The following is a 23,854-nucleotide window of genomic DNA, read 5'->3' on the forward strand; positions in this document are numbered from 1 at the left end:
CGACCATTTATTCCTTTCTAAATTGTACGAAAAAACTTCCGGCGAACTAACTTTTAGTCGATCGGGGCGAATCGACTTTTTCGGGAACGACACGACTTTGAGTTGGGGTGAAATGGTTCGGTTCGGTTTGGTTCCGATATGGCGATCAGTGTAAAATGGGGTTGACGGGCTTTCACGACTAATACCGACGGTTCGTGACATTTGTACATTTACCGTTCTCTTCTCGGTCTCTCGAGCTTTCTTTGTTTCAAACGTGTTTATGAAGGGCACTTTATGTTGTGTTATTAGGGCCCAGCTGTTTGATTAGAGCTGTTCGCAAGGAAAGTATGTTGCTTCTATTCATGCACGAATATCATATTTATCATTTATCTTCGCCCGATTTTTCTTCGAAGACTACCGTAGCTTTACTTCGAGAAAGAACACCTTGTTTTGCAGGTCGATAGCTGTCGACCTCCTGAGTAGGTTTTAGCACGCTTCGCGGAAAGAGTATTACCAGTCGGCGATCTACATGCGATGCGCCCCAATTAACTGAATACCTGACCAAAGTTTGTCCCGCCCAGATTTTTGCTTAGTTGATGATACCTGGCTTGGGAATTTTAAGGAGGAGAACTCACATAGTCCCTGGGCCAACGTATGCTTTCTTTTTGATGCCCCGAGTATATCTCAATTTACAGAGATTTTATGGCGCCCCGAGTATGTCAATTTACAGAGATTTTATGGTGCTCCGAGTATGTCAATTTACAGAGATTTTATGGTGCCCCGAGTATGTCAATTTACAGAGATTTTGCCGAGATTTCATGGTGCCCCGAGTATGTCAATTTACAGAGATTTTATGGTGCCCTGAGTATGTCAATTTATAGAGATTTTATGGTGCCGCGAGTATGACAATTTACAGAGATTTTGCAGAGATTTTATGGTGCCCCGAGTATATCAATTTACAGAGATTTTATGGTGCCCCGAGTATGTCAATTCAGAGATTTTATGGTGCCCCGAGTATTTCAATGTACAGAGATTTTATGGTGCCCCGAGTATGTCAATTTACAGAGATTTTATGGTGCTCCGAGTATGTCAATTTACAGAGATTTTGCCAAGATTTCATGGTGCCACGAGTATGTCAATTTACAGAGATTTTATGGTGCCGCGAGTATGACAATTTACAGAGATTTTGCCGAGATTTCATGGTGCCCCAAGTATGTCAATTTACAGAGATTTTATGGTGCCCTGAGTATGTCAATTTATAGAGATTTTATGGTGCCGCGAGTATGACAATTTACAGAGATTTTGCAGAGATTTTATGGTGCCCCAAGTATATCAATTTACAGAGATTTTATGGTGCCCCGTGTACGTCAATTTACAGAGATTTTACATGATCAGACTGAACGCGTAAAATCTTTGTAAATGGTAAATTTAAACACATTCTTGTTAAGTCTGTAAATTATGAGATCTTTCCTCTTATTCTAGCTGTTACAATTTACAAACATTTGACAAACATTTTGAAATGAACAGAACTAAAAACTAAACAAAATCTTTGTAAAATAAATTTACAGACATTTTGTTTTTACGCGGGATAAGTGACCAAGTCTGTAAATTCAGGATCTACAGACATTTCATAAAGTCTGTAAATGGGTCAAATTTTCCAGTGTGGAATGTAAACAATTGCGTGATGCGGGTAGTCACCCTCGAATAAATTCGTTTTTCCGATAACCTGCTGACAACAATCTTTAGAAACAATGTATGTGGATAAGTTTGCATAAATATGTACTTTTTCATCTGCCTTACAACACCCACGTCATCCGTTTACTGATAAAGTACGTGACTGCAGACTGCTCGTGGATATGATTGTCCATAGCTGGTTCATTTCCACAAGATGGCTCACTTAATACTTTCGGTGATGGCCGGTTTAGAGGTAAATTTAAGTAGTTCTCTATGGTTTATGGCAATTAGATCACTGACGAATTAATTCAAGTGAAAATACCATAAATCATAAAAACTGCTAGCTGCGTAACGCCATCTCTGTGAAAAATTTGTAAATTCGCAATAAGTTCAACCTCAGCTGCAAAATATCGGCAAGGCGCTGGATTTCTAGAAATTAGCCGATGAGAGGATTGTGTTTGCACTCCAATCATACTGCGGCACGTTTCTTAGAGAAATCTACTTTTCCTACTGTTACTTGTTTGGCCAAGGTAGTAACATAGCATTTTCCTATTTGTTGCCTGTCTTTTGAAATGCTTTAAATCGACGCCAGCGAAATTTCTAAATCGATGCCTTTAAAAAAAATTAAACTTTAAAGTGTTCCATGATGATTTTCTTTTCTCACCCAAATATTCTAAGATAGCTATCTGCGGTTTGAAATGGAAACAAATTATATATTCGCAAGAAAAACTCCATTGGCTCCTTTAAATCTTCTGTTAGAAAATATTTTTTTGTCCAAAAACTCTTAGCTTAGTTTTTAGTTGCGCATATCTAGATTTAGATTTTTTAAATTTTTAACTTTTATCATATTTTTAAATTTTAGCTGTTTTCAATTTTGTAATTTTTATTATCTTATAAGTGTTAATAGTTTTTAATTTCTAACTTAGGATAGAGGGCCACTGGTTCGTCAGTTTTTTACTGCTATATGTGTTACCCTCTGTAAATAAAGTTGTTACTTACTGACTGACTGACTGACTGACTGACTGACTCACTGACTCACTGACTCACTGACTCACTGACTCACTTACTCACTAGATTCTCAAGGTAAGTACTTGGATAATCTCGTGAGATTCAGGGTAACTAACAACCAATTCCCCAGAGATATTTTTTTATATCCCATCAGATGGGTGTATAGTTAACCCGTAGAAAGTGCTCTTATGGCATTTAAAGCTATAGCCCATAAAAAAAAGGTCATATTTTGCTGCTATATTTCGCTTGCAACACATTGCCAAATTCTGCGTGTCTTTTTGATCTCGTTTCGGGCTCAAAACTAACTACGATTTATTGTATTTTACGTTCAGTCATACCATGAAAACATGAGCTAAATATAAAAGTAGGTCCGCAATGCATACTTGGGAGCTTACGCTTAGTTTAATTTCATTCGGTTGGAGTTTGCTTTTAAAAGTCAGTATCTGGGAGTATATGGCGGTAGTCGACCTCTTCAGTCACACTGTAAAGTAACGGATCGTCACGTGATTAAACCAATGCTGAACAACTGACAGGAATGGATTAGTGGGGATATATAGCTTGTGCAGCAATCCTCCACCCCCACGGCTTCACTTATTGCAGTCGGTCGCATCTTTTTTATTTATTTTTTTATTTTTTTGCATATTTGGAGCTGAAACCTATAGTTAATTTGTCTTATTCTTTTCCTTTTCTTCTTTGTTTTTCTAGGTTAATCCTTAATCTAATTTATATATTTTTCTCATGGTTATTACAATTTTTTTGATATTCCGGAATATTCCGGGATGTTCCGGAAGTTCCGGAATGTTCCATGTACCTGGTTTTATCGACGGCCGCTTAAGTCTCGCATTTGATTCTGAGAGGAATGTATCCATTTTGAGTGAATTTATAGGATATGCAGAATTGACGGATTTCCGTAAATTTTCGCCAAAACATTCTAGGGTATATTGACAAACGAAATCGTGTTGGGAAATTTTGATATTTAACATATTCTTCCCGTGGCGTCCATTTACGCAACACATCTCGAATATTTTTAGCAACTCCAACCTTAGATGCAGATGTCTAGACAACCAATCTGAATATCCAAAGAGCCTGACACACTTAAAATAAAACATTGCTTAAATTGTATTTTTATCGTAAACTTCATTTTTTAAGCTTTCATCTCATATATACTTTGTTAGGGTTGTATTGAAACTGGCGTGCCTATGAATTTCTTCCCAAAACACACCCCCGAAGATTTAAAGTAACCTTAACCACAGGGAACCCACTGCATCGGCAATAACGTAATCATTTACATTGAAAGTGTCATTTTGAAATCCTTCACGCTTAGAGACCTTGAAAAGGTTTTGCATGGAGATGTAAAAAATTCTCCGAATTTGATCTTGAGCGGACAACAACAAAGTATACAATTATCGTTTAGACTTCTCTCGATTCCTCCTTTGACAGGTTTTTTCGGCGTATTTCCCTTCGCCGCCATCGAGCAAACACCGCATGGCCATAGCATCGGATAGTTTCGTTTTGATAGACTCTACAGTATCACAGTGACTTTTTCCTGCCAAGTTGGCTGGAAGTTTCTTATCACGATCTATGCTCTGATTAGCTGTGTTAATACGATCCACAAAACCTGTCATCGGGTTGTCAAAATATGTAATAGGGGGCGGGAATAAAAAAAGCGCGTAATCCAGGCGAGCGGTTCCTCGCGGTTTCACCTCTGCGTGCGCTTCCGCTCAAATTGCTTTTAAAAATCGATAAAACCGCCAAGCTACGCAGGCTAATATTTCCGTCGTTTGATATTTTACCTGGAGCTTGAGGGGCACGTCACAGTGGAATGTATCAGGCCTTCTTTTACATATTTTTGGTCGCCACGACAAGAAACACCTTATAGCAGGCAGACCTGACTTCATGAGTTTCTCGAGAAAAAATAACACTTTTAGGTAGATAGGTTCTTCATTTGACAATTCTGACACCTGAATCCGCTGTTCATATTCTAAAAAGGCAGTATAAGCCAGTAGCGGATATATTGGAAGGGTCCGGGGAGGACGGCCCCCCTCTTATTTTGGGTAAAAAAAAAAATTGCAGAAGGAAGAAAAGCTAGCAGTGCAAGCCAACCCTCCCCCCCCCCCCCCCCCCTCCCCACCCCACCCTTAGCTCAAGTTCTGGATCTGTCACTGTAAGCAAGGAAGACCAGCATTTCCTGTGTTTTAAAACTTACGGTTGCAATTACTATGCCCGTCACCGGCATAGCCTGGTAAACATCTGCAGCTATAGGAACCAGCAACATTTACACACTGTGCTTGGGCATGACAGGAATGAGACCCTAATTGACACTCGTCCATATCTGTAATAAAAAAGTGAAGCAAAGCTCAACTCAAGGTAGCTCAAAACAGTTTCCAACAGTTAGATTTTGATGGGTCATTTTAACCACTCTTTTATTGCGAGACATTTTTCGGAATTAGTATATCCAGAGCTCCACAAGGCTTCGCACTGGTTTGCTGAAGAGAAAAGCAGGACCACGAACGATAAACAACTAGATAAATGGCCACAAATGTAACGATTTTATTTGAAAACATTAATCGAAATCTCTTCGGGAAAGGTGGGGAAAAATCCGCCATACAGATAGCAACAACAAACTAAGAAAACCTGCAAAAATTACGGCCCTTTTCAAAATTGCTGTAAAAAGATACGAAGTGATCGCACAGAAATGACTGTTTTCAAATTCTACAACATAATTTTGTTGGAGATAGGGAAATCTTTTATCTAACAAAATTTGACTGAGATCGGACACAAAGCTATCGAGTTGTAATTCTTCGAAGTGTTCCCATGCAGGGAAAACGAAGTTTCGACGTGACATCAATTAGTTGTTAATCGATAAGAAATATTTTTCCTCCGGAACAAAACTGGTACCCATTTTCTCGGTAAATATTTATTATTTTGGAATTCTATTTTTCATTGTTTGAAAACTCATAGCTCAACGGAGGAAAAGACTAGATGTACTATTTCAAAAAGAGTGCGAGGGTTTCATCAGGTTTCCAAACGCGAGAAAACATTTGAAACCATGAGACCGCAGGCCGAGTGGTTTTATTGTTTTCGAGCGTTTGGAAACCTGATGAAACCCGAAGCAAGAGTTTTTGAAATTATCTCCAACAAAGAAAATTAGTTTAAATTATCATTTGAATAAGTTTTCTCAATTCAAATATTGTATTTGAGACGTGAAAATGTGATTCTATCACCTTATTGCTGCTCTGTGACAATTTTTGAATATTCATCAATGTCACGTTACCTAGCTGTTTGTCAGTTCCGAGCGAACACGTTGCTTTGCAAAGCAAATGGCAGAGGGCAGATTTAGACCTCCTAAAACTCGCGAAGAAGAGGAAAAGTGTGTTGCCAGCGCTACTCCGAGGTAACGTGCGCGTCTAGTCTGTTAAATGCAGGGGTAGAAAGTAAATTAGTACTCCTTCGAACTGGAAAATTTCTAACTTTAGTGCCATTTTAGGTCGGAAGTGTACAGCAAGGTTGAAAGCAAACCAAAAGATGAAGTCGCCACCATTGAGCAAGAATTTAAATTTAGAAAAAGAATGGACCTTTCTGTTTTGAGGAGTTCAATAACTGTACCGTTACATTTAACGTCAGCAGTAAATAATTTAGTCTTAGTTAAAGTTTGTTTTGTAAAATATGTGATTACTGATAAAGTGCAAGTGTGAGATGCATGTGTGTTACTGCAGACAGCATTCACGTCACAGCCGTGAGAGTTTGTAGAGCATTCGTCGTTGTCTAAACCAGAGTTAAAGGAGTAAATGTCGAATTAAAGTGTTACTTTAGTACAGTTTTAACGCTTCTGTTGTTGTGTTGTTAACAATGGCCTCCAGGCAGCTATGTTTACCGCAGAGAAATAGCTCGTTTCCATTAGACTAAATTTGAAATTCAGCTTACATTGCGTCTGTTCTCTGATATAGCTGCAGTTTTAGCCATTCAGAGCGCGCGTTATATGGAAACTTTATTACAGTCTAAGATAAGTACATAAAGATAAGTTTAGTTCAATGGTTCATGTCATAGTGTTAATTACGATGACTCACTTAAGCTGACAACGGAAGCATGCTAAAACTTTAGGAGAAACGTACCACTGCAAGTTCTGCCATCTCCAGAATACCCAGCTTTACATGTGCAAGTGTGAGATCCATAGGTGTTACTGCACACAGCATTCACATCACAGCCGTGAGAGTTTGTAGAGCATTCGTCGTTGTCTAAAACAGAGTTAAAGGAGTAAATCTCAAACTTAAGTGTTACTTTAGTACAGTTTCAACACTTCTGTTGTTGTGTTGTTAACAATGGCGTCCAAGCAGCTATGTTTACTGCAGAAAAATAGCTCGTTTCCATTAGACTAAATTTGAAATTCAGCTTACCTTGCGTCTGTTGTCTGATATAGCCGCTGTTTCAGCCAATCAGAGCGTGCGTTATATAGAAACTATACTACAGTTTACCGCTTAATTACTGGTTAGAATATCTTGACTTAGTTTTCTTTTTTAAGTGCCTTCATGGGCATATAGATTTCACTCGTGAATTTAGTTATTATTTTTCTTTTCTAAAGGGCAACACGCGCCGTGCTTCATCAGGGCTGCATTTAAAGTCTAACGCTTGTCGTACGTCTTCCTTCCGAGACTTTTACTTCAACAGAATAACTTTGATATGGAACAGTTTACCTGAAAATATCAAGGATTCAGACACTATAAGCTCTTTTCAAAGTAAACTTAAGTCATTTTATTTTACTAGACTTTTAAATGTTTTTGATGGTGACAATTTTCGTTCTTTTAAATTAATTTGTCCTAAGTGTCGCCGTGTTAATATTTTCTTTGTCTGTACTTGTTAAGTTGATTAGTATATTTTAGATTGTAGTTGTGTTATTTAGACTATCTGATTTGTAGTTTAGTCGGGTCAGGGAAGGGTTTTTTCGCGATATTTTTTAGGGGGTTGGGTGTGGGTGTATTAACCAAGTAGGGGACTTATGTCCTATTGTTAAGCACCTGTACTTGTACGAATCCTATTTAAGTTTAAGATAAGTATATAAAAATAAGTTTAGTTCAATGGTTCATGTCATAGTGTTAATTACGATGACTCAGTTAAGCTGACAACGGAAGCATGCCAAAACTTAAGGAGAAACGTACCACTGCAAGTTCTGCCATCTCCAGAATACCCAGCTTTACATGTGCAAGTGTGAGATCCATGCGTGTTACTGCACACAGCATTCACGTCACAGCCGTGAAAGTTTGTAGAGCATTCGTCGTTGTCTAAAACAGAGTTAAAGGAGTAAATATCAAACTTAAGTGTTACTTTAGTACAGTTTCAAAACTTCTGTTGTTGTGTTGTTAACAATGGCCTCCAGGCAGCTATGTTTACTGCAGAGAAATAGCTCGTTTCCATTAGACTAAATTTGAAATTCAGCTTACATTGCGTCTGTTCTCTGATAGAGCCGCTGTTTTAGCTAATCAGAGCGCGCGTTATATGGAAACTTTATTACAGTTTAAGATAAGTATGTAAATATAAGTTTAGTTCAATGGTTCATGTCATAGTGTTAATTACGATGACTCAGTTAAGCTGACAACGGAAGCATGCCTAAACTTAAGGAGAAACGTACCACTGCAAGTTCTGCCATCTCCAGAATACCCAGCTTTACATGTGCAAGTGTGAGATCCATAGGTGTTACTGCACACAGCATTTACGTCGCAGTCGTGAGAGTTTGTAGAGCATTCGTCGTTGTCTAAAACAGGGTCAAAAGAATAAATATCGTACTAAAGTGGCGAAAGTCACCGACGGAAACATTTTCTGAAAAACCATGCCCAACTACGATATTAAAATAACTACTCGCAACAGTTTCCATGACAGTGCAGTTACACTTTTTGACGAGTCAATACCACCACTGTTTATCAAGTGATGTTACAGTACTGGTTTCACAAGAATGCCTTATTATCAATTTGACATCCGTTTTTCATGCGTCTCTCCTGTGACTGGTCATGAATTTCGTCACAACCCTATAAAAGTTGCTAGATCCCCAGACTACTTTGACAATGTAGTAAAGAAATTCGAAGTTTTGAAACATTTAGGTGAAACGGGATTCAGACTCTTCGAAGCCGTGTCAATATTTCAAAAACTAACCATCTCCAACACATTCTCAGAATTTTTTAAAGGTGCACGTTATCACGCTGATTACTATTCCACGCCTTCTTCACCAGTGATTGAGCATTATTTTGCGTGATACCACTATTGTAATCTCCTCATCAGTGGTGGTGGTGGTAGTGGTGGTGGTAGTGGTGGTGGTAGTGGTGGTGGTAGTGGTGGTGGTAGTAGTGATGGTGGTGGTGGTAGTAGTGATAGTGGTGGTGGTAGTGGTGTTGCTAGTAGTAGCGGTGATGGTATTGGTGGTGGTATTAATAGTGGTGGAGGTAGTGGTAGCAGTAGTAGTGGTGGTGGTGGTAGTGGTGGTGGTAGTAGTAGTGGTTGTGTAGTGGTGGCGGTAGTAGTAGTGGTGGTGGTAGAGATGGTGGTAGTGGTGGTGGTAGTAGTGTACTGGTAGTGGTGGCGGTAGTAGTAGTGGTGGTGGTAGCGGTGGTGGTAGTGGTGGTGGTAGTGGTGGTAGTAGTAGTGGTGGTGGTAGTAATGGTGGTAGTGGTGGTGGTAGTAGTAGTTGTGGTAATAGTGGTGGTAGTAGTGGTGTTAGTAGTAGTAGTGGTGTTAGTAGTAGTAGTGGTGATACTAGTAGTTGTGTTAGTAGCAGTGGTTGTGGTAGTAGTGGTGGCATAGCAGTGATGGTGGTAGTGGTGGTGGTAGTAGTAATGGTGGTGGTGGTAGTGGTGGTGGTAGTGGTGGTGGTAGTAGTAGTGGTGGTGGTGGTAGTGGTGGTGGTAGTAGTAGTGGTGGTGGTGGTAGTGGAGGTGGTAGTGGTGGTGGTGGCAGTAGTGTACTGGTGGTGGTGGTGGTGGTGGTAGTGGTGGTGGTAGTGGTGGTGGTAGTGGTGGTGGTAGTGGTGGTGGTAGTGGTGGTGGTAGTGGTGGTGGTAGTGGTGGTGGTAGCAGTAGTGGTGCTGGTGGTAGTGGTGCTGGTAGTGGAGGTATTAGTGGTGGTAGCGGTGGTTGTAGTGGTAGTGGTGGTGGTAGTGTTAGTGGTGGTGGTAGTAGTAGTTGTGCTGGTGGTAGTGGTGGTAGTGGTGCTGGTAGTGGTGGTATTAGTGGTGGGGGTAGTAGGGGTGGTGGTTTTGGTGGTGGTTGTTGTAAGATTATTTTTAGTTCGTGTGTTTGTTTCTTACCATTGCAACTTTGTCCATCACCGGTATATCCAGCTTTACACATACAGGAATATGAGCCCACGGAATTCACACAATCCGCATTAACGTCACAGTTGTGGGTGTTAGTATTACACTCGTCATGGTCTGCAAAAATTAAATTTATAAACATACAAGTGAATATACGAAAGATCATATATTTGAACTGCGGAGAAAGATATGTAGACATGATTGATCATTGCAGTTATACACCACTGAAGCAGTTGTAAAATTAAAGCCTAAAAAAATTCAGGCCTGAACGGGATTCGAACTCATGACCTCTGCGATACCGGTTCGTACTATACCCGTACATAATGAAGAATGCAAACGAATATGTTAAACATTATATATGTATGTTATTTGCCGGCTGGGAGGTCCGTATAGTGAAAAACTGTAACCGAGGTCTTGAAAATGCTGCCCGAGGCCGCAGGCCGAGGGTAGCATTTTCAAGCCCGAGGTCACAATTTTTCACTATACGGACCGGCCCTAAGCCGGCAAATAACATGCTTATTTCTTTTCCTGCAGTGAATTGGTTTAACAGATTACAAATAGGTTTGTTTACGCAACTCTTGTTGTTGAATCGGCTTCCGCGCCGTCTACTAATGATTTGAAAAAGATCTTGGCAACGAACGAGTAACTAAGATAGCAGACGAAGAAAGATGTATTAAAGAACAGATTTTTTTCGAACTACTTAATGTTAGTTGCATTTATTTCACCAGTTAAGTTCTCCAAAATTGCTTTTGCGGTGTGAAATTTCGTACGAAATTTGAAGTTTTACTACAAAAACAAATTTTGTCAGTCGTTGCTTTTAAAATCACTTGAAATCAGACATTCCTACTGTTAATTGAATAGCAGAAAGCGAGGAAATTCGTTAAGTGTATTCCACAGAAATTCTTCTAAATACAGCAACGATCAGAGAGTTAAACTCGACTGAAACTGATTCAAATTTTAGGGCGAGAGAAACACAGGATTACGTGCCATTACAGCGCCAAGCTACAAACAACAAAGCAAACTTTCACAACTTCAAAACACTCAATTGAATTTACCTACGGTGACTTTCCTTGCCATTTTAAAGTAACAGAGATAAACTTACCTTGACTAATCGTCGATGGATGTGAAAGAAAAGCAAAGGATTGACGATTACCGCTAACTTTTAGGAGCGAAATTTAGGCAGCGGGAAAAACATCCGGCCCGTGGGCCGTATCGTAAAAAGCTGGACCCGTCACGTGCGTATGATTAGCCAATCAAATTCGAGGATTTAGGATTCCGGCCCGCTCAGATGCTTGAGAAAAAAATAAATACGGGTATATTACGAACTCATAACGTAGCCAGCTCTCAGTTGGTTTGATAGCTCAGTTGGTAGAATACTGCACTGGTATCGCAGAGGTCATGGGTTTGAATCCCGTTTAGGCCTGAATTTTTTTAAGGCTTTAATTTCACAATTACCTTATTACATGAAATTTTCGCGACACGTTAATTTCGCGAATTTCGCGATGTAAAAACAATCGCGAAACTTAAGTGACGCGAACAATTAGTGTCGCGAACATAACATGACGCAAAAATTAAGTGACTTACATTATGTTACTGTTGACATATAGTTCCGTTAGTATATTGTTAGTAGGGAGTTTAAGCAAATCACTACGGCTGGTGCTACTACGGCTGCCGTGACTGAAAAGGTCTGGGGAGAGTACGTCTCGGTTTGGCGAGTAAAGCGAAATACAAAGATGAAAGAAACATGGGCTAAGGAGTTTAAAATCTCTTTTATTTAGTTTCTCACAGCCAAATGGCTTCGCTCAAAGGACGATGGCCGTTATTCGCCTTCCTAGGATGAACAGATTATTTCTGAGCGAAAGCGAATGCCAGACACTTTGTTCCATAACAATTTGAAGGATAAAATATATAATTTCAGAGACAAATATCTCGAAGAATATCGAGTGAAGAACACAAATATATCAATACTCAAAGAAGTAAAATAGCGCCGTATAGTTATCCACATATAAAACATCGTCACTAAACCCTCAAAACAAAATTAACCGAAGAAAAATAACCTCGTGCTTAACACGAATATTTCACTTGACTCACTTCGCCATTCCAACACCTTTGCCAAAACTTATCGTAAATTCAGAATACGGATTTACAAGCTTATGAGAGGTAACCTTGACACAATCTTTGACTTAAATTGACTTTAAAGGATATAGTATCCGACGGAATTCTTAAAATGCCGAGCTGTCTGTTGAAACGCGCGAGAGAAGCGAAATAAACCCGACGTAGTAGCCACTACGGCAAAACATCCCGGCTCACGCAGTCAGATTTCACGCTACGGCTGGATGCAACCGGCATACATGCGCACCGTCTCATTTTGGGGGAAATTTACTTCCGGCAGCCGTATCAGCGCCAGCCGTAGCGATTTGCTTAAAGTTCCTAATTTTGACCTTATTGCGCCTTGATAACGTCAGTTTACTAAATTCAAGAACATGTTGAAGTAACATTGCCAAGGAAATAAATATTGTGTCACTCAAAACGCGAAGTTAAAGTGATTCAAAATACAAAACTTTCGCAAAATCGCGGAATTTAAGGTGGCCGAACACAGTTTTCGCGCGCGCTTTTGCTGATGCAATTGAGCGCTCGCACAAGGATTGCAAAGAGCGATCATTTTATTTACTCAACACCCGCCCTATCTGTGCTATTTTTTCTCTATTATTGAACGCAGTGTATTGATGGCTTTAGTCTTTTATTACAAAGATATGTTAGAAAAGGTAACGACGCAAAGAAACCAGCAATTCTCAGCTTTCTCTTTGTTACCGAAAGAACCCAGTTAAATGCAGCGCATGCGCAGTTGCTCGAAAAATTGAGACGATTGCTTTTGCAGAAACTTGCGGATTTCTGACGATCCAGTCGTTAAAATTTCAAGAAATTTGGCAAAAAAATAGTTCAGAAACCGCGTGAATGATCTATCGCAAAAAATCTGAATTTTGACATAGGGAATTTTTAATAATACAGAACATGCGGTGAAAACGATTTACGGCGAATTACGAAAATCGCCTATGCCAAAATTTTATTAGAACAGTGTTGACAGAAGGGATTTAATGTCAATTCGTAGTGGGCAATAGATGAAAAAAATCTAACGACTGGATTGTTTTTTAAATAAACAAAAACCATTTTTTAAACCTTGTTTTTAACCAGCCCCGTTGCCATGGCAACAGCACACACCTTAGCCAAAATGCGAAAATAAACTTTTCTGTGGTTAACCTTGACTCTTGCAAAAAACGAGCGCCAAAGCATAAATAGCTTAAAAGTAATGATGAATTAGGCGTAGGCTCTTGAAAACTGTGTTCGGCCACCTTAAGTGTCGCGAAATACGCGCACCTCAAAATCGCGAAATAAACGTGTCGCAAAAATTTCATGTAATAAGGTAAGTAACTCCTTGAGTTGTGTATAACTGCAATGATCTATCATGTCTTCATATCTTTCTCCGCAGTTCAAATATATGATTTTTCATATATTCACTTGCTTTCTTCATCATCTACGGGTGTATCACGAACTCACAACGTGACCAGCTCTCAGTTGGCTTCATAGCTCAGTTGGTAGAGCGGTGCAACGGTATCGCAAAGGTCATTGGCTCGAATCCCGTTAAGGCCCAGTGAATTTTTTTTCAGGCTTTAATTTTCACAACTGTTTAAGTTGTGTATAACTGTGATGATCAATCGTGTCTTCATGCATGGATATACATAGTTAACAATCTGTGTGTAGTCTAAATCAATAATAGCCCTGATCTTAACGTGGTTATCTTTTCGGAATTTTTCTTTTGCAACTGTTGTTCGGCGCTGTTTTCATTGCCTTTTCCCCAAAAAAGCTTACTCAATAAACTTACCAGCCTCAGTCAATCAGCCTACCGGTCAATCAAGTGATAAATCATGATCGGGAACAATTACGTATTAAGAAATATTTATCACCTGTAAAACAAGTAAAGTTGAAGCAGTTATCGCATGGCACGTCATTCCAAGTGTATCCATGCCTCACGCCAAGAGTGTGTACACAATCCTCGTTGTTCCAGTCGTTTGGCTGGTTTGGAGCCCAAAACCTAAAACTGCTAATTTCTTTGTTTGTCCACACAAAAGAGCCTTCAACACTGCGGTCATTCAGCCCTATCCAGGACTTATCTCCGTCATGACGGTGTTGAATAAACACATTCTCCTCCTGGTTGTGTATAGTCGCCAGATCAGAGTCCATCGCAGAACAGTTTGACTCAGCGGTCAGCCATGAAGCGCATGCGGGGCTTGTAAAGTAGCAATAACCCTCAAAGTAACTCCACCCTGGGTGGCAAACGTCTGTAGATGCAAAGAAATACACCATAAGTAAGGGAAGCCAATAAATTGATATGAGTTGCTCTTTAGTTGTGTTTTTAGAGACAACCTCAAATATTTGGTTGCAGGTTTCATTTCATATAAATCTCTGACGTTAAAACAACGCGAGCCTAAGAAGCATATCTTACTGCTAGAGGAAAAGTCAAACCTAAGAGGGCATTTTTTGTCCTTACCTGACAGGACAGTGTATGATATGGACAGTGGATCATACTTTGTCCCATACAATTCCTTTAAACAAACTCGGACACCGGTCATATTTATGTACTGCAATAAAGAATAAAACAAAATCAGTAGTCTCCAAGAATGAAATTATATTCGGTACGTTAAGCTATCTCATACCCCCTCCATGGGGCACGTTGAGGCGGAGGGGTTGATGGAACCACTCCCCTAGGTTTTCATAGCGAAATGAATTTACATTGATTACATAGCCCTGAGCTTCCTCTACAATATGATACAATTTTGTTGCGTATGACGTCATATGACGTCAAATGACACGCCAACTTGGATCCGCCATCTTCACTGTTTTTTAGAGCTAAAGAAAGAATGGAAATTTACACAAACTCAAGCCATAATGCTTACAAAATGTATAAATTGATAAATTTCTGCAATTTGATGAAGATAACTGGGAAAAAATACCGAATGATGTCCAAAAAGTTGAGTTATGGCCAAACCTATATGAAATTTGTGATTGTCTTGGCAACGTCAAAAATGAAAGACACACAACTGACATATTATAATTTCGCAGAGGATGAATGAGCAGCTCCTGAAAGTTTCATCCTTTCAGAGTAAATCGTCATTTAAAAAATTTGAAACTCCTCCCGCACTCTAATTTTACTATAAAACTCTCAAATGAAGCAACGGAGTGTAAATATAGAGCCTCCATCCTACCTCTACCCAAGCAGTTATTCCATTGTGTACTGGTTGTTGATTTCCACCGCTGGATGAATGGTTCGCGGAAACAAACACGTTCGGGGTGCTGTTATACTTCCTAGCAAAGCGAATATCCTAAGAACATTAAATGCTCTCATTAAGTTTGGCATCTACAGTTTGCATGAAGTTTACGGCATCCAATAAAAGCCCCCTGGTGTTAGTTTGTTATCCCATAGGAAAGTAGCAATACAGTGTAAACTGATATATACTTATAAGAAAATCCGTTGATTTGTACGTTTTGAAGAATGTAGTCCAGGAGTGCGCACGTTCCTCATTACGTTTGCCACTGCATCCAATAAGAATCTTCTGGAGTTAGTTGGCAGAGCAGGTTCACTAGTATATAGTTTCAAGCAAACTCTTAGATTTATTATGACCAATTTACTCAAAAAATGCAGATGTTTCTCATTAAAAAGGCTTTGATACTGACCTTGCAGAAAGCATTGTTGTAATCTGCAGGAGGATGCTGGGCGTTAGCAAAGTAGACTGAACTATGCTCTGTGAAAAGAGGCTTGTGAAGAGAGGAAAATGCCAACCATTTCTATTAAAGATTAAAATACACATTTTGATGAAAAAGCTTATTACAAAGTAAACCTTACCACAGTTTACTACTCAACTAGCCCCAGTTTTATTTGTTATCATATAATGGTATATTAGAGTGAGCTTGTTCTATATAGGTCCTGTTTGGTGGAAGCTGTGACACTCACAACATGAACGTCTTCATGCGATCCTGCGTAGTTCTGCAGTTCTCTTAAACAAACTTTGAATGACAATTGCGTGACGTCTTCAACCCACAGACTGGCAGCGTCACGCTTTAATCCGGCGTGATGGTGAGCAGCAGTAACAAACACTGAGGGTATCACTGAAAACTTCCCCTAAATGGAAAACAAGCAAACAAAAAAATAACAAAGCAAGCCAACAAAAATAGTCAGGACAAAAGCTGTTTAGGGTTTAAAATGTTAAAGATAACAACATAATCAGTGGTTTAGCAACCTGTATATATTCAGAAACAGCAGAAACCAAGATTCCTAGCTAGTAATCCAGACTCTGTAAAGCCTAGTACGAGTTAAAGAAAGTATTATTCAGTGGTCCAGTGACATCTTAGGTAAAAGTGAAGTTAGTGCAATTTAAGTTAAAAGAGGAAAGACTTACCGATGGAAAATTGACAGCTTTACAAGTCGTTCCAGTCCACCATTGTGATATTCGTACTTCCCCGGCAACACCACCCACTGGAGCACCTTGGTACGCCATCCAATCGACTGTCACGTTAGCATTAGATCTCCGTTCATTGTACCCTGCCGCCATCACACACGTGGTGAATCGATCATAACTGACTTTTTCAATCCACGACACAGCGGCATCATGTACATATGACTTGTCACTGGTGTCAATATGATTGACAGTGATCTGAACTTCAAGTGGTTTGTCTGGATAGAAGACAAAAGCCTTGAGGCGAATTACTTCACAATGAGAATATCCCAGCGAAGGAATATGTGGCATGTGACGGCGACCTCGCTGGAAAGGAAATCCTAAAAACACAATAAGAGAGATTAGTCAGAAGGAGTGGTTGGATTTTACTCGTTATACAGAAGTCAATGGCATCATCGTCATTATCGTTTTGATCATCCATGCCGTCAAAAAATTGATTTTAAAGCAAATCAAAGTATTACATTCTGACCTTCACAACTACCAGGGTGTTGAACGGAAAAGTTCAATCGCAGAAGACACATTTCCTGTCGAAACAAACACTCATTGTCGTATGTTGTGCCATTTGATGAGCAGACGGGTTCTTGGTAGGATGGACAACTGTCCTCAGCAACGCAGCGAGCATCATTTGGTCCAAACGATTTACACAGACAGTGATAATGACATGTCACGTCAATACAAGGATCCAAGTCTTGTCAAAGAATGTGAAATGAAAAAACGTAAGTAATTATGAATAAAGACAATTAAAAGTGGATCTAATAAGCTGACGTTTTTGGGTTGTTTCAAGTTATCTGTGCGACTAAATTGCACTTAAAGATAAATAGTATTAAAAGGTTCTTTTCAAGGTAATTTACTGTTTACACGTCGAGACCATTGCATAGCAAGTGTATATTAAATGCTTTTTTTCAACCTTTTATTACGTAGTTTGAGCACCATTTCTCTTCGTTTGCTAAAGGTTTCATTTTCAAAGTTTAAAATACTCTGCTGTTTTTTTTTTTTGTTTTTTGTTTTTTTTTTTTTGTATACAGATTGAACCTCTCTGCCTACCTCCAGTGATCATGTAGTCGACATTGATAACATCTTTATTGTTGGCGTCACTGTTGTAATTTTTCACACACACCTGTGCATCAGTTGTAGATGTATGCTGAATAATGAAATAAAATGCGTTACTTCTTTCTTTTGCTAGTCATTTCACCAAGAGAATAAGATTCTCGAACAATGGAAAAGCAGATTAAAAAGCGATATTACAAAATTGTATTATATGGCTTGTGCCTGTAGTTGTTATGACGCGCACTCTGATTGGCTACTTTTAAGACCCGTGATGCCCGCGGGTCGATTAAGGGTCTGCAAAAACAAAGAAACAAACAAACGAACGAACAAACAAAATAAAACACACACACACACACACACACACACACACACATACACACCCTTTGCCATTGACCAGACAAAAATATATACGGTGTGAAGTCGTCACCAATACCCTAGCTGCATGTACCTAATTTTCTCGTATTCCTTACCTCGACCCATGCAGTAACTGCATTACAACGTGACCCAGACAGATTAGAATTGTTATTGTTGTCGCTGCGCCTTGGCGTCACCAACACAACAGGAGGAGCATAAAATGTCTCTGTGAAGTTTATTGTCTGCAATATTAAATGAAATAGGACAATAAGTGTCGTTGTTGTACAAAAAAGGGAGTTTTTGTAGGGATTAAAAAGCCACATTGCAAATGTCTGACAATGATGATCTTTCTATCAAGGTCGACTTTAAACTCTATCAGAGATACCTCCCCTCAACTATTTGATCAACGAAAGGGGGAGAAGTCGCAAGGGAGACTGGGGCTTTTGGGAACTATGCAAATCGACTCAGTTGCAATAATACATTAAATTGTTTTGTTTCCAAGTCAGCACAACTTTCACTTGAAAAAGGGAAAATGAAAATGAATTGTCGCAACTGAGCACTTTTCATGAAAGCAAACTTTTGTAGAGTATCGGTACCATTATGTAGAAATGAGGCTGATTTAATCCTCACTTGACAGAAAGCGTAGTTATCTTGAGGAGATGGTGAGTTTGTATTGGTAAACACGAGGCTGTCAGTTATGGTAAAATTGTCAACTCTCAGATTCGTAAATGCCATCCAATTCTGCAGCAGAATTTGAAAACAAGTAATGAGAAATAAATCAATAATTGTTAGATAAAATACATGAGTGGGGATTTAGTTAAAGGTCAGCGAGGTTGGGTTAAAAAGGCCAACCAAATGATTTCCAGACATGGATTTGCAAGGATTTATAAACACAGGGAATTTCAATATAACTGAATATAAATAGTTACTTTTTTGTTTGTTTGTTTGTTCTTTTATTGTTTTTGTTTTGAAAAATGTTATCGTCTAAAAAATTTGGTGAAACAACGAGAACAACAGAAACATTACTAACAAAAAATAAATTAGATTACATCTTAAACAGCATAAAAATCGACAAAAAACGGGCTGAATTTTTGTAATGTATAGTAAATGACTGGGTTGACCTCCTACACTTTAATTGTGATTCACACTACTTACAAACAATGGTACGTCTACTTACGCTATTTACCAAAGTAATAAAACTACTAAAGTCCATTACATTACCGACAAAGCGTTTTTATACAATTCAATTACTTACGCACTACTTACACTACTTACAATTCAATGCAATTAAAGTTGCTACTTACAATAATGCAATTTACATAACTTACTCTACAAAACAATACGATTACTTACTTAACTTACAATATCACTTCTTACATTACTTACAAACTAATATGATTACTGATGCTACTTACATTCATATTAAAGCAATGAGCAACAAAATAAAAGATACATTCATATTACAACAAAAAGGCAATAAAATAATAAAATAAGATGGGCATAATTAATTACATTGGAGTGAGCACCCATTTCTTTTCAAAGAAGTTTTTCTTGTTGATATATTTTCAATCTCATATTTAATCTTAAGTTTTGATTGCAGTCCTTGAATTTTAGGAAGTGTTTGGCTTCTTCTGCAGTCCCACAAAAATAATTTTCCAATTACTATGAAATAGTTTAATAAATTTGATAAAGGGCATTGTTTGGATAAAACTCCAAATGAAACGTTTTGTGCAGAAAGATGGATTTGCTGATCCGATAGATGGTACCAGTACGATTCGAAATCAGTCCAGACCGTTTTGGAGTGAGGGCATTCAGAGAAAAGGTGATATAAATTCTCAGGTTCATCATTACAAAAAGTACATGCATCATTAATTCTAAATCCAATTTTACATAGTTTGCTGTTAGTGTAGAGAATATAATTAATTACTTTGTGTTGGAAAGCCTTGACATATGGCTCCAGTGCAACTAAATGTGGTAACGAGAAGATTTCTCTAAATTGTTGGGTTGTGAAATTAAAATCACTCTTCAATTTGTGGATAATATTAGGAGGTTGAACTTTTTTTGAAACCAGCAGCGAGTAATAATCTTTTGATTTTTTGTCTTTAATATCGAGTATTTTATTTTCAATTATAAGTGATGGAGATGTGTATCTAGGCTGATTTCTTTTAAATGTGAAGGTATAGAATGACGGAGGCCCGCCCATTGTAGAAAATTGCTTTTGTCGATTTTGTTCAAAAATAGTTATAGGAGTCTATTGTATTTAAGTTAAACCGAAGATCGTGTATGTAAATGATTCCCGACTTAAAGTAATTTTGATAATAAACCGGCTTGTTGTCTATTCGAATCTTCTTTATTATTCCAAACAATATTTTTCCAATCACTTTCTGAAGCAAAAGATTCGCGGAGCTCCGACCACCATAACAAAAGTTCGTGGTAAAATTGAGAAGATATCGTGTAATCAGAAACTTCATAATTACAATTTAGAAAGAACAGACCTCCTACGGGCTTTAACAGATGAAGTAAATACGTCTTCCACGTTGCATTTGAATCATTAAATAGTCGTTTTAGCCAGGCCAACCTTAAAGATTTCACCATGCTTTCCAAATCTATCATTTTTAGACCGCCTTTCTCGTAATCGTTTATTACTGACACGCGAGTTACTTTGTCTGTACCTTTCCGTAAGAACTTGAATAACAATTGATTCAGTTTATTCACAATTTCCTTTGGTGTAGGAAGTAACGAACATATGTAGACGAACTTTGGGATCAGAAAAGATTTAATTATTGTCACTTTGCCATAAATAGACAGGCTCCTAGAGGACCAAATATTAATGAGTTTTTTTAATACTATCTAGCCTTTCAATAAAGTTCTTTTCCTTTAATAATTTCTGATCATAGGTAAAATATACACCCAGAGCTTTAATCGGGATTTTAGGCCACTTAATACCAAAATATTCTTCTTTACTTTCTTTTAAAGATCCTATCAACATACATTCAGTTTTTGAGCAATTTATCTTGAGACCGGAAGTGTTTCGAAACCGGTCCAGTAGTATCCGCTGATATCGCCGTGGTGTCATCAGCATACTGTAAAAGTTTGTCCTTATTATTCGTTTCTTGCTCTTCTCCGATATAAATTCCTTTAATGTCGGAATCTGTCTAATGGCGATAGCCACTGTTTCTACAGCTATTACGAACAGATATGGAGACAGCGAGTCTCCCTGCCGAACTCCTCGTTCTAGCGTAAAGAAATTTGAAGTCATACCGTTGTTCAAGATACAGCTTTGTATATTTTTATAGAAGACTGAAACCCAGTGAAGGAAATCTGGATCAAAATTGAATGCCTTTAGGCATTTAAAAAGAAATTCCCATTCAGCACTGTCGAATGCCTTTTGAAATCAATGAATAGCATTAAGCTGGGAATGTTCTCTTTCACAGTAAAGTCCATGACATCGTAAATAGATCTAATAGTTTCGCCTATAAAACGATCTTTTGCATATCTTGTCTGATTAGCATGAATAATATCAGGCAAGACTTCTTTTATCCTCGATGCAATTGCTTTAATTTGGTCATTATTTTTGTATCTGCGTTAACAAGGGAGATTGAACGCCAATTTTCTAAAAGTGAACGATCTTTCCCTTACTGTTAAACTTGACAACATGCTAACGGACGTGAACACATGTATTTGAAGACAACTACTCGTAGTTTTCATTTTAACTTAGATTTGTAATTTGGGAGTGTAAAAGTGATCTTGTGGATTGACAGGAATTACGAATTATATCCAGTGGCAGAAAATTAATATCGAGTTTAGTCACTATTTTGATGTTCTTATGAGGTCCATCGAAAATCTTGGCTTCTCGGAGGCAGACTTTGAAATTGTCTACCCTAACCTCCTCCACCCACACAGTCATAGCGTCCTGGGGTCTCTTGGAAATTTGGTGACCAGCAGTTACAAATATGTTCGGAGGAATTAAGAAACGCTGGAATAAATAAAAAAAATAAAATTGGTTAAAGATTAACGAGAGAAAGGAAAGGTAGAGGAAAACGTGATTAGATTAAAACATTTACAGTAGTTAACTGAAAAAAAATATCAAAAATAACCAGATAGAATTTGATTGAGGAGCGATTGCATAAAAAGTAAAAGCAAAACAGATTTACCAAGCAAGATGTGTAAAGGAGTAATGAGGTGAGGACAAAAATAGAGAAAGTGCGAAAAAGGTGAAGCCAGGGAGCAAGGGATCAATAGAACGAGGCAACAAGGCAACGAGGCAACGATGCAACGAGGCAATAAGTCAACGAGGCAACGAGGCATCCAGGCAACGAGGCAACGAGAGAACGAGAAAACGAGAGAACGAGAGAACGAGAGAACGAGAGAACGAGGAAGCGAAAGAATCAGGTTGCGAGGAAGCAAGGGAACGAGGGATCGAGGGAGCGAGAGTGCGAGGGTGCGAGGGTGCGAGGGTGCGAGGGTGCGAGGGTGCGAGGGTGCGAGGGTGCGAGGGTGCGAGGGTGCGAGGGTGCGAGGGTGCGAGGGTGCGAGGGTGCGAGGGTGCGAGGGTGCGAGGGTGCGAGGGTGCGAGGGTGCGAGGGTGCGAGGGTGCGAGGGTGCGAGGGTGCGAGGGTGCGAGGGTGCGAGGGTGCGAGGGTGCGAGGGTGCGAGGGTGCGAGGGTGCGAGGGTGCGAGGGTGCGAGGGTGCGAGGGTGCGAGGGTGCGAGGGTGCGAGGGTGCGAGGGTGCGAGGGTGCGAGGGTGCGAGGGTGCGAGGGTGCGAGGGTGCGAGGGTGCGAGGGTGCGGGGGTGCGAGGGTGCGAGGGTGCGAGCTTGCAAGGGTGCGAGGGTGTGAGGGTGCGAGAGAGCGGGGGAGCTTGGAAGCGAGGGAGCGAATTAGCGGGAGAGCGATGGTGCGAGGACGTTAGGAAGCGACGGAGCGACAAAGTGAAGGAGCGAGGTAGCTAGGAGACGAGGGAACGATGGAGTGAAGGAACGAAGAAATGAGGTAGCGAGGGAGCAAGAGATTGAACAGGTGAGGAAACGCTACGAAAATATAAATGTTCTGCAACCTTTCTAATCACAGATTCTGCTTAAGCTAACATTTCTTTTGTTGAGAAAAAATAATCATCTGAAAACAAAAGGAAATTGCAATGCTTACCTGCTGAAAATCGATCCTCTTGCATTTCGTCCCAGTTGTCCAAGAATTTAGAGATGTAGTACCAATCTGAGATCCACGCAGTGAAGCCTGGAAGGATAACCAGTTTACCTCCACCGTCTTGTTGGACCCATTTCCGAATTCAAGGACACAAGCGGTGAATTCACTTGCTGTAACAGCTTCAACCCAGACTGCAGCGCCGTTCCGAGGCGTTTGGTTCTGTGCGGTATGGCCAACTGACGCGAGAACCGTTACTTGCTGTCCGCCGTAGAAGGGACTTGGATAGTAGATCACCTTGCAAGCAAACAGTCCCGGTGTGATGGTAGTTATGTTGTCTTTTCCAGTCTTGAAACCGAGTGCTGTGGAGGAATTAAGAACAATTTGTTATCATAGTAGAAGCTCTGCTAAACAATAACTTCCTCAATCGGTGCGCCCCTCCCCCAATTTCCGTCGACTGTTCAAATTTCTTCGACAAGACCAGGAGGCATAATCGGGGACGGAGACCGTAAGTCTTGGGATCCGCGCGCACCTATGATATGGGACAATTTTTCTATTTTTAGAACAAATTGCGCCATCCTGACGTCATATATCCGCGCAGATCCACGCACATGTCGGGGGCTCTTGCGTGGATGTTGTCACGTTGCGTGATCAAATGGTGAGAGTTGAGAGACCTTGAGAGATTATCTTGCGTATTTTTCACAGCGTAGGTAGGGAATAAGGCAGGTAATACGAACCAGGACGCTTATATGTAGTTTTATGCTCTGAGCTAACGGAAAAGGTGGCTTTTTCAGGGTCGAAAACAAGACTTCAATCGCCTGCTGGGAATGGATAATAAGATCTGCTCGCG

The 23,854-nt window shown here is 39.6% G+C and overlaps 1 protein-coding gene across 2 annotated transcripts in view; it reads right to left on the reverse strand.

Annotated features, from left to right (window-relative positions):
• LOC110040108 (uncharacterized) overlaps positions 1-23,854 on the reverse strand; it is a 49,802-nt gene that overhangs the window by 18,499 nt on the left and 7,449 nt on the right. Inside the window, exons 2-18 of one of the 2 annotated variants that reach the window (XM_089271940.1) lie at positions 23,011-23,366; positions 21,677-21,841; positions 18,496-18,606; positions 17,982-18,107; positions 17,509-17,605; positions 16,934-17,152; positions 16,408-16,784; positions 15,963-16,130; positions 15,686-15,796; positions 15,217-15,333; positions 14,502-14,592; positions 13,918-14,292; positions 9,950-10,072; positions 8,285-8,407; positions 7,815-7,937; positions 6,774-6,896; positions 4,868-4,993 (exon numbers count right to left, since the gene is read on the reverse strand). In XM_089271940.1, coding sequence (XP_089128066.1) covers positions 4,868-4,993; positions 6,774-6,896; positions 7,815-7,937; positions 8,285-8,407; positions 9,950-10,072; positions 13,918-14,292; positions 14,502-14,592; positions 15,217-15,333; positions 15,686-15,796; positions 15,963-16,130; positions 16,408-16,784; positions 16,934-17,152; positions 17,509-17,605; positions 17,982-18,107; positions 18,496-18,606; positions 21,677-21,841; positions 23,011-23,366 — 2,931 coding nt within the window. Of the gene's footprint in view, positions 1-4,867; positions 4,994-6,118; positions 6,427-6,773; positions 6,897-7,814; positions 7,938-8,284; positions 8,408-9,949; positions 10,073-13,917; positions 14,293-14,501; positions 14,593-15,216; positions 15,334-15,685; positions 15,797-15,962; positions 16,131-16,407; positions 16,785-16,933; positions 17,153-17,508; positions 17,606-17,981; positions 18,108-18,495; positions 18,607-21,676; positions 21,842-23,010; positions 23,367-23,854 lie in introns of those variants that run through there. The other variant, XM_089271941.1, reaches the window with a different exon arrangement.

The sequence above is a fragment of the Orbicella faveolata genome, unplaced genomic scaffold (assembly GCF_042242905.1).
Source record: "Orbicella faveolata isolate gen_17 unplaced genomic scaffold, um_ofav_v1 contig_34, whole genome shotgun sequence".
Classification (NCBI taxonomy): Eukaryota; Metazoa; Cnidaria; class Anthozoa; order Scleractinia; family Merulinidae; genus Orbicella; species Orbicella faveolata.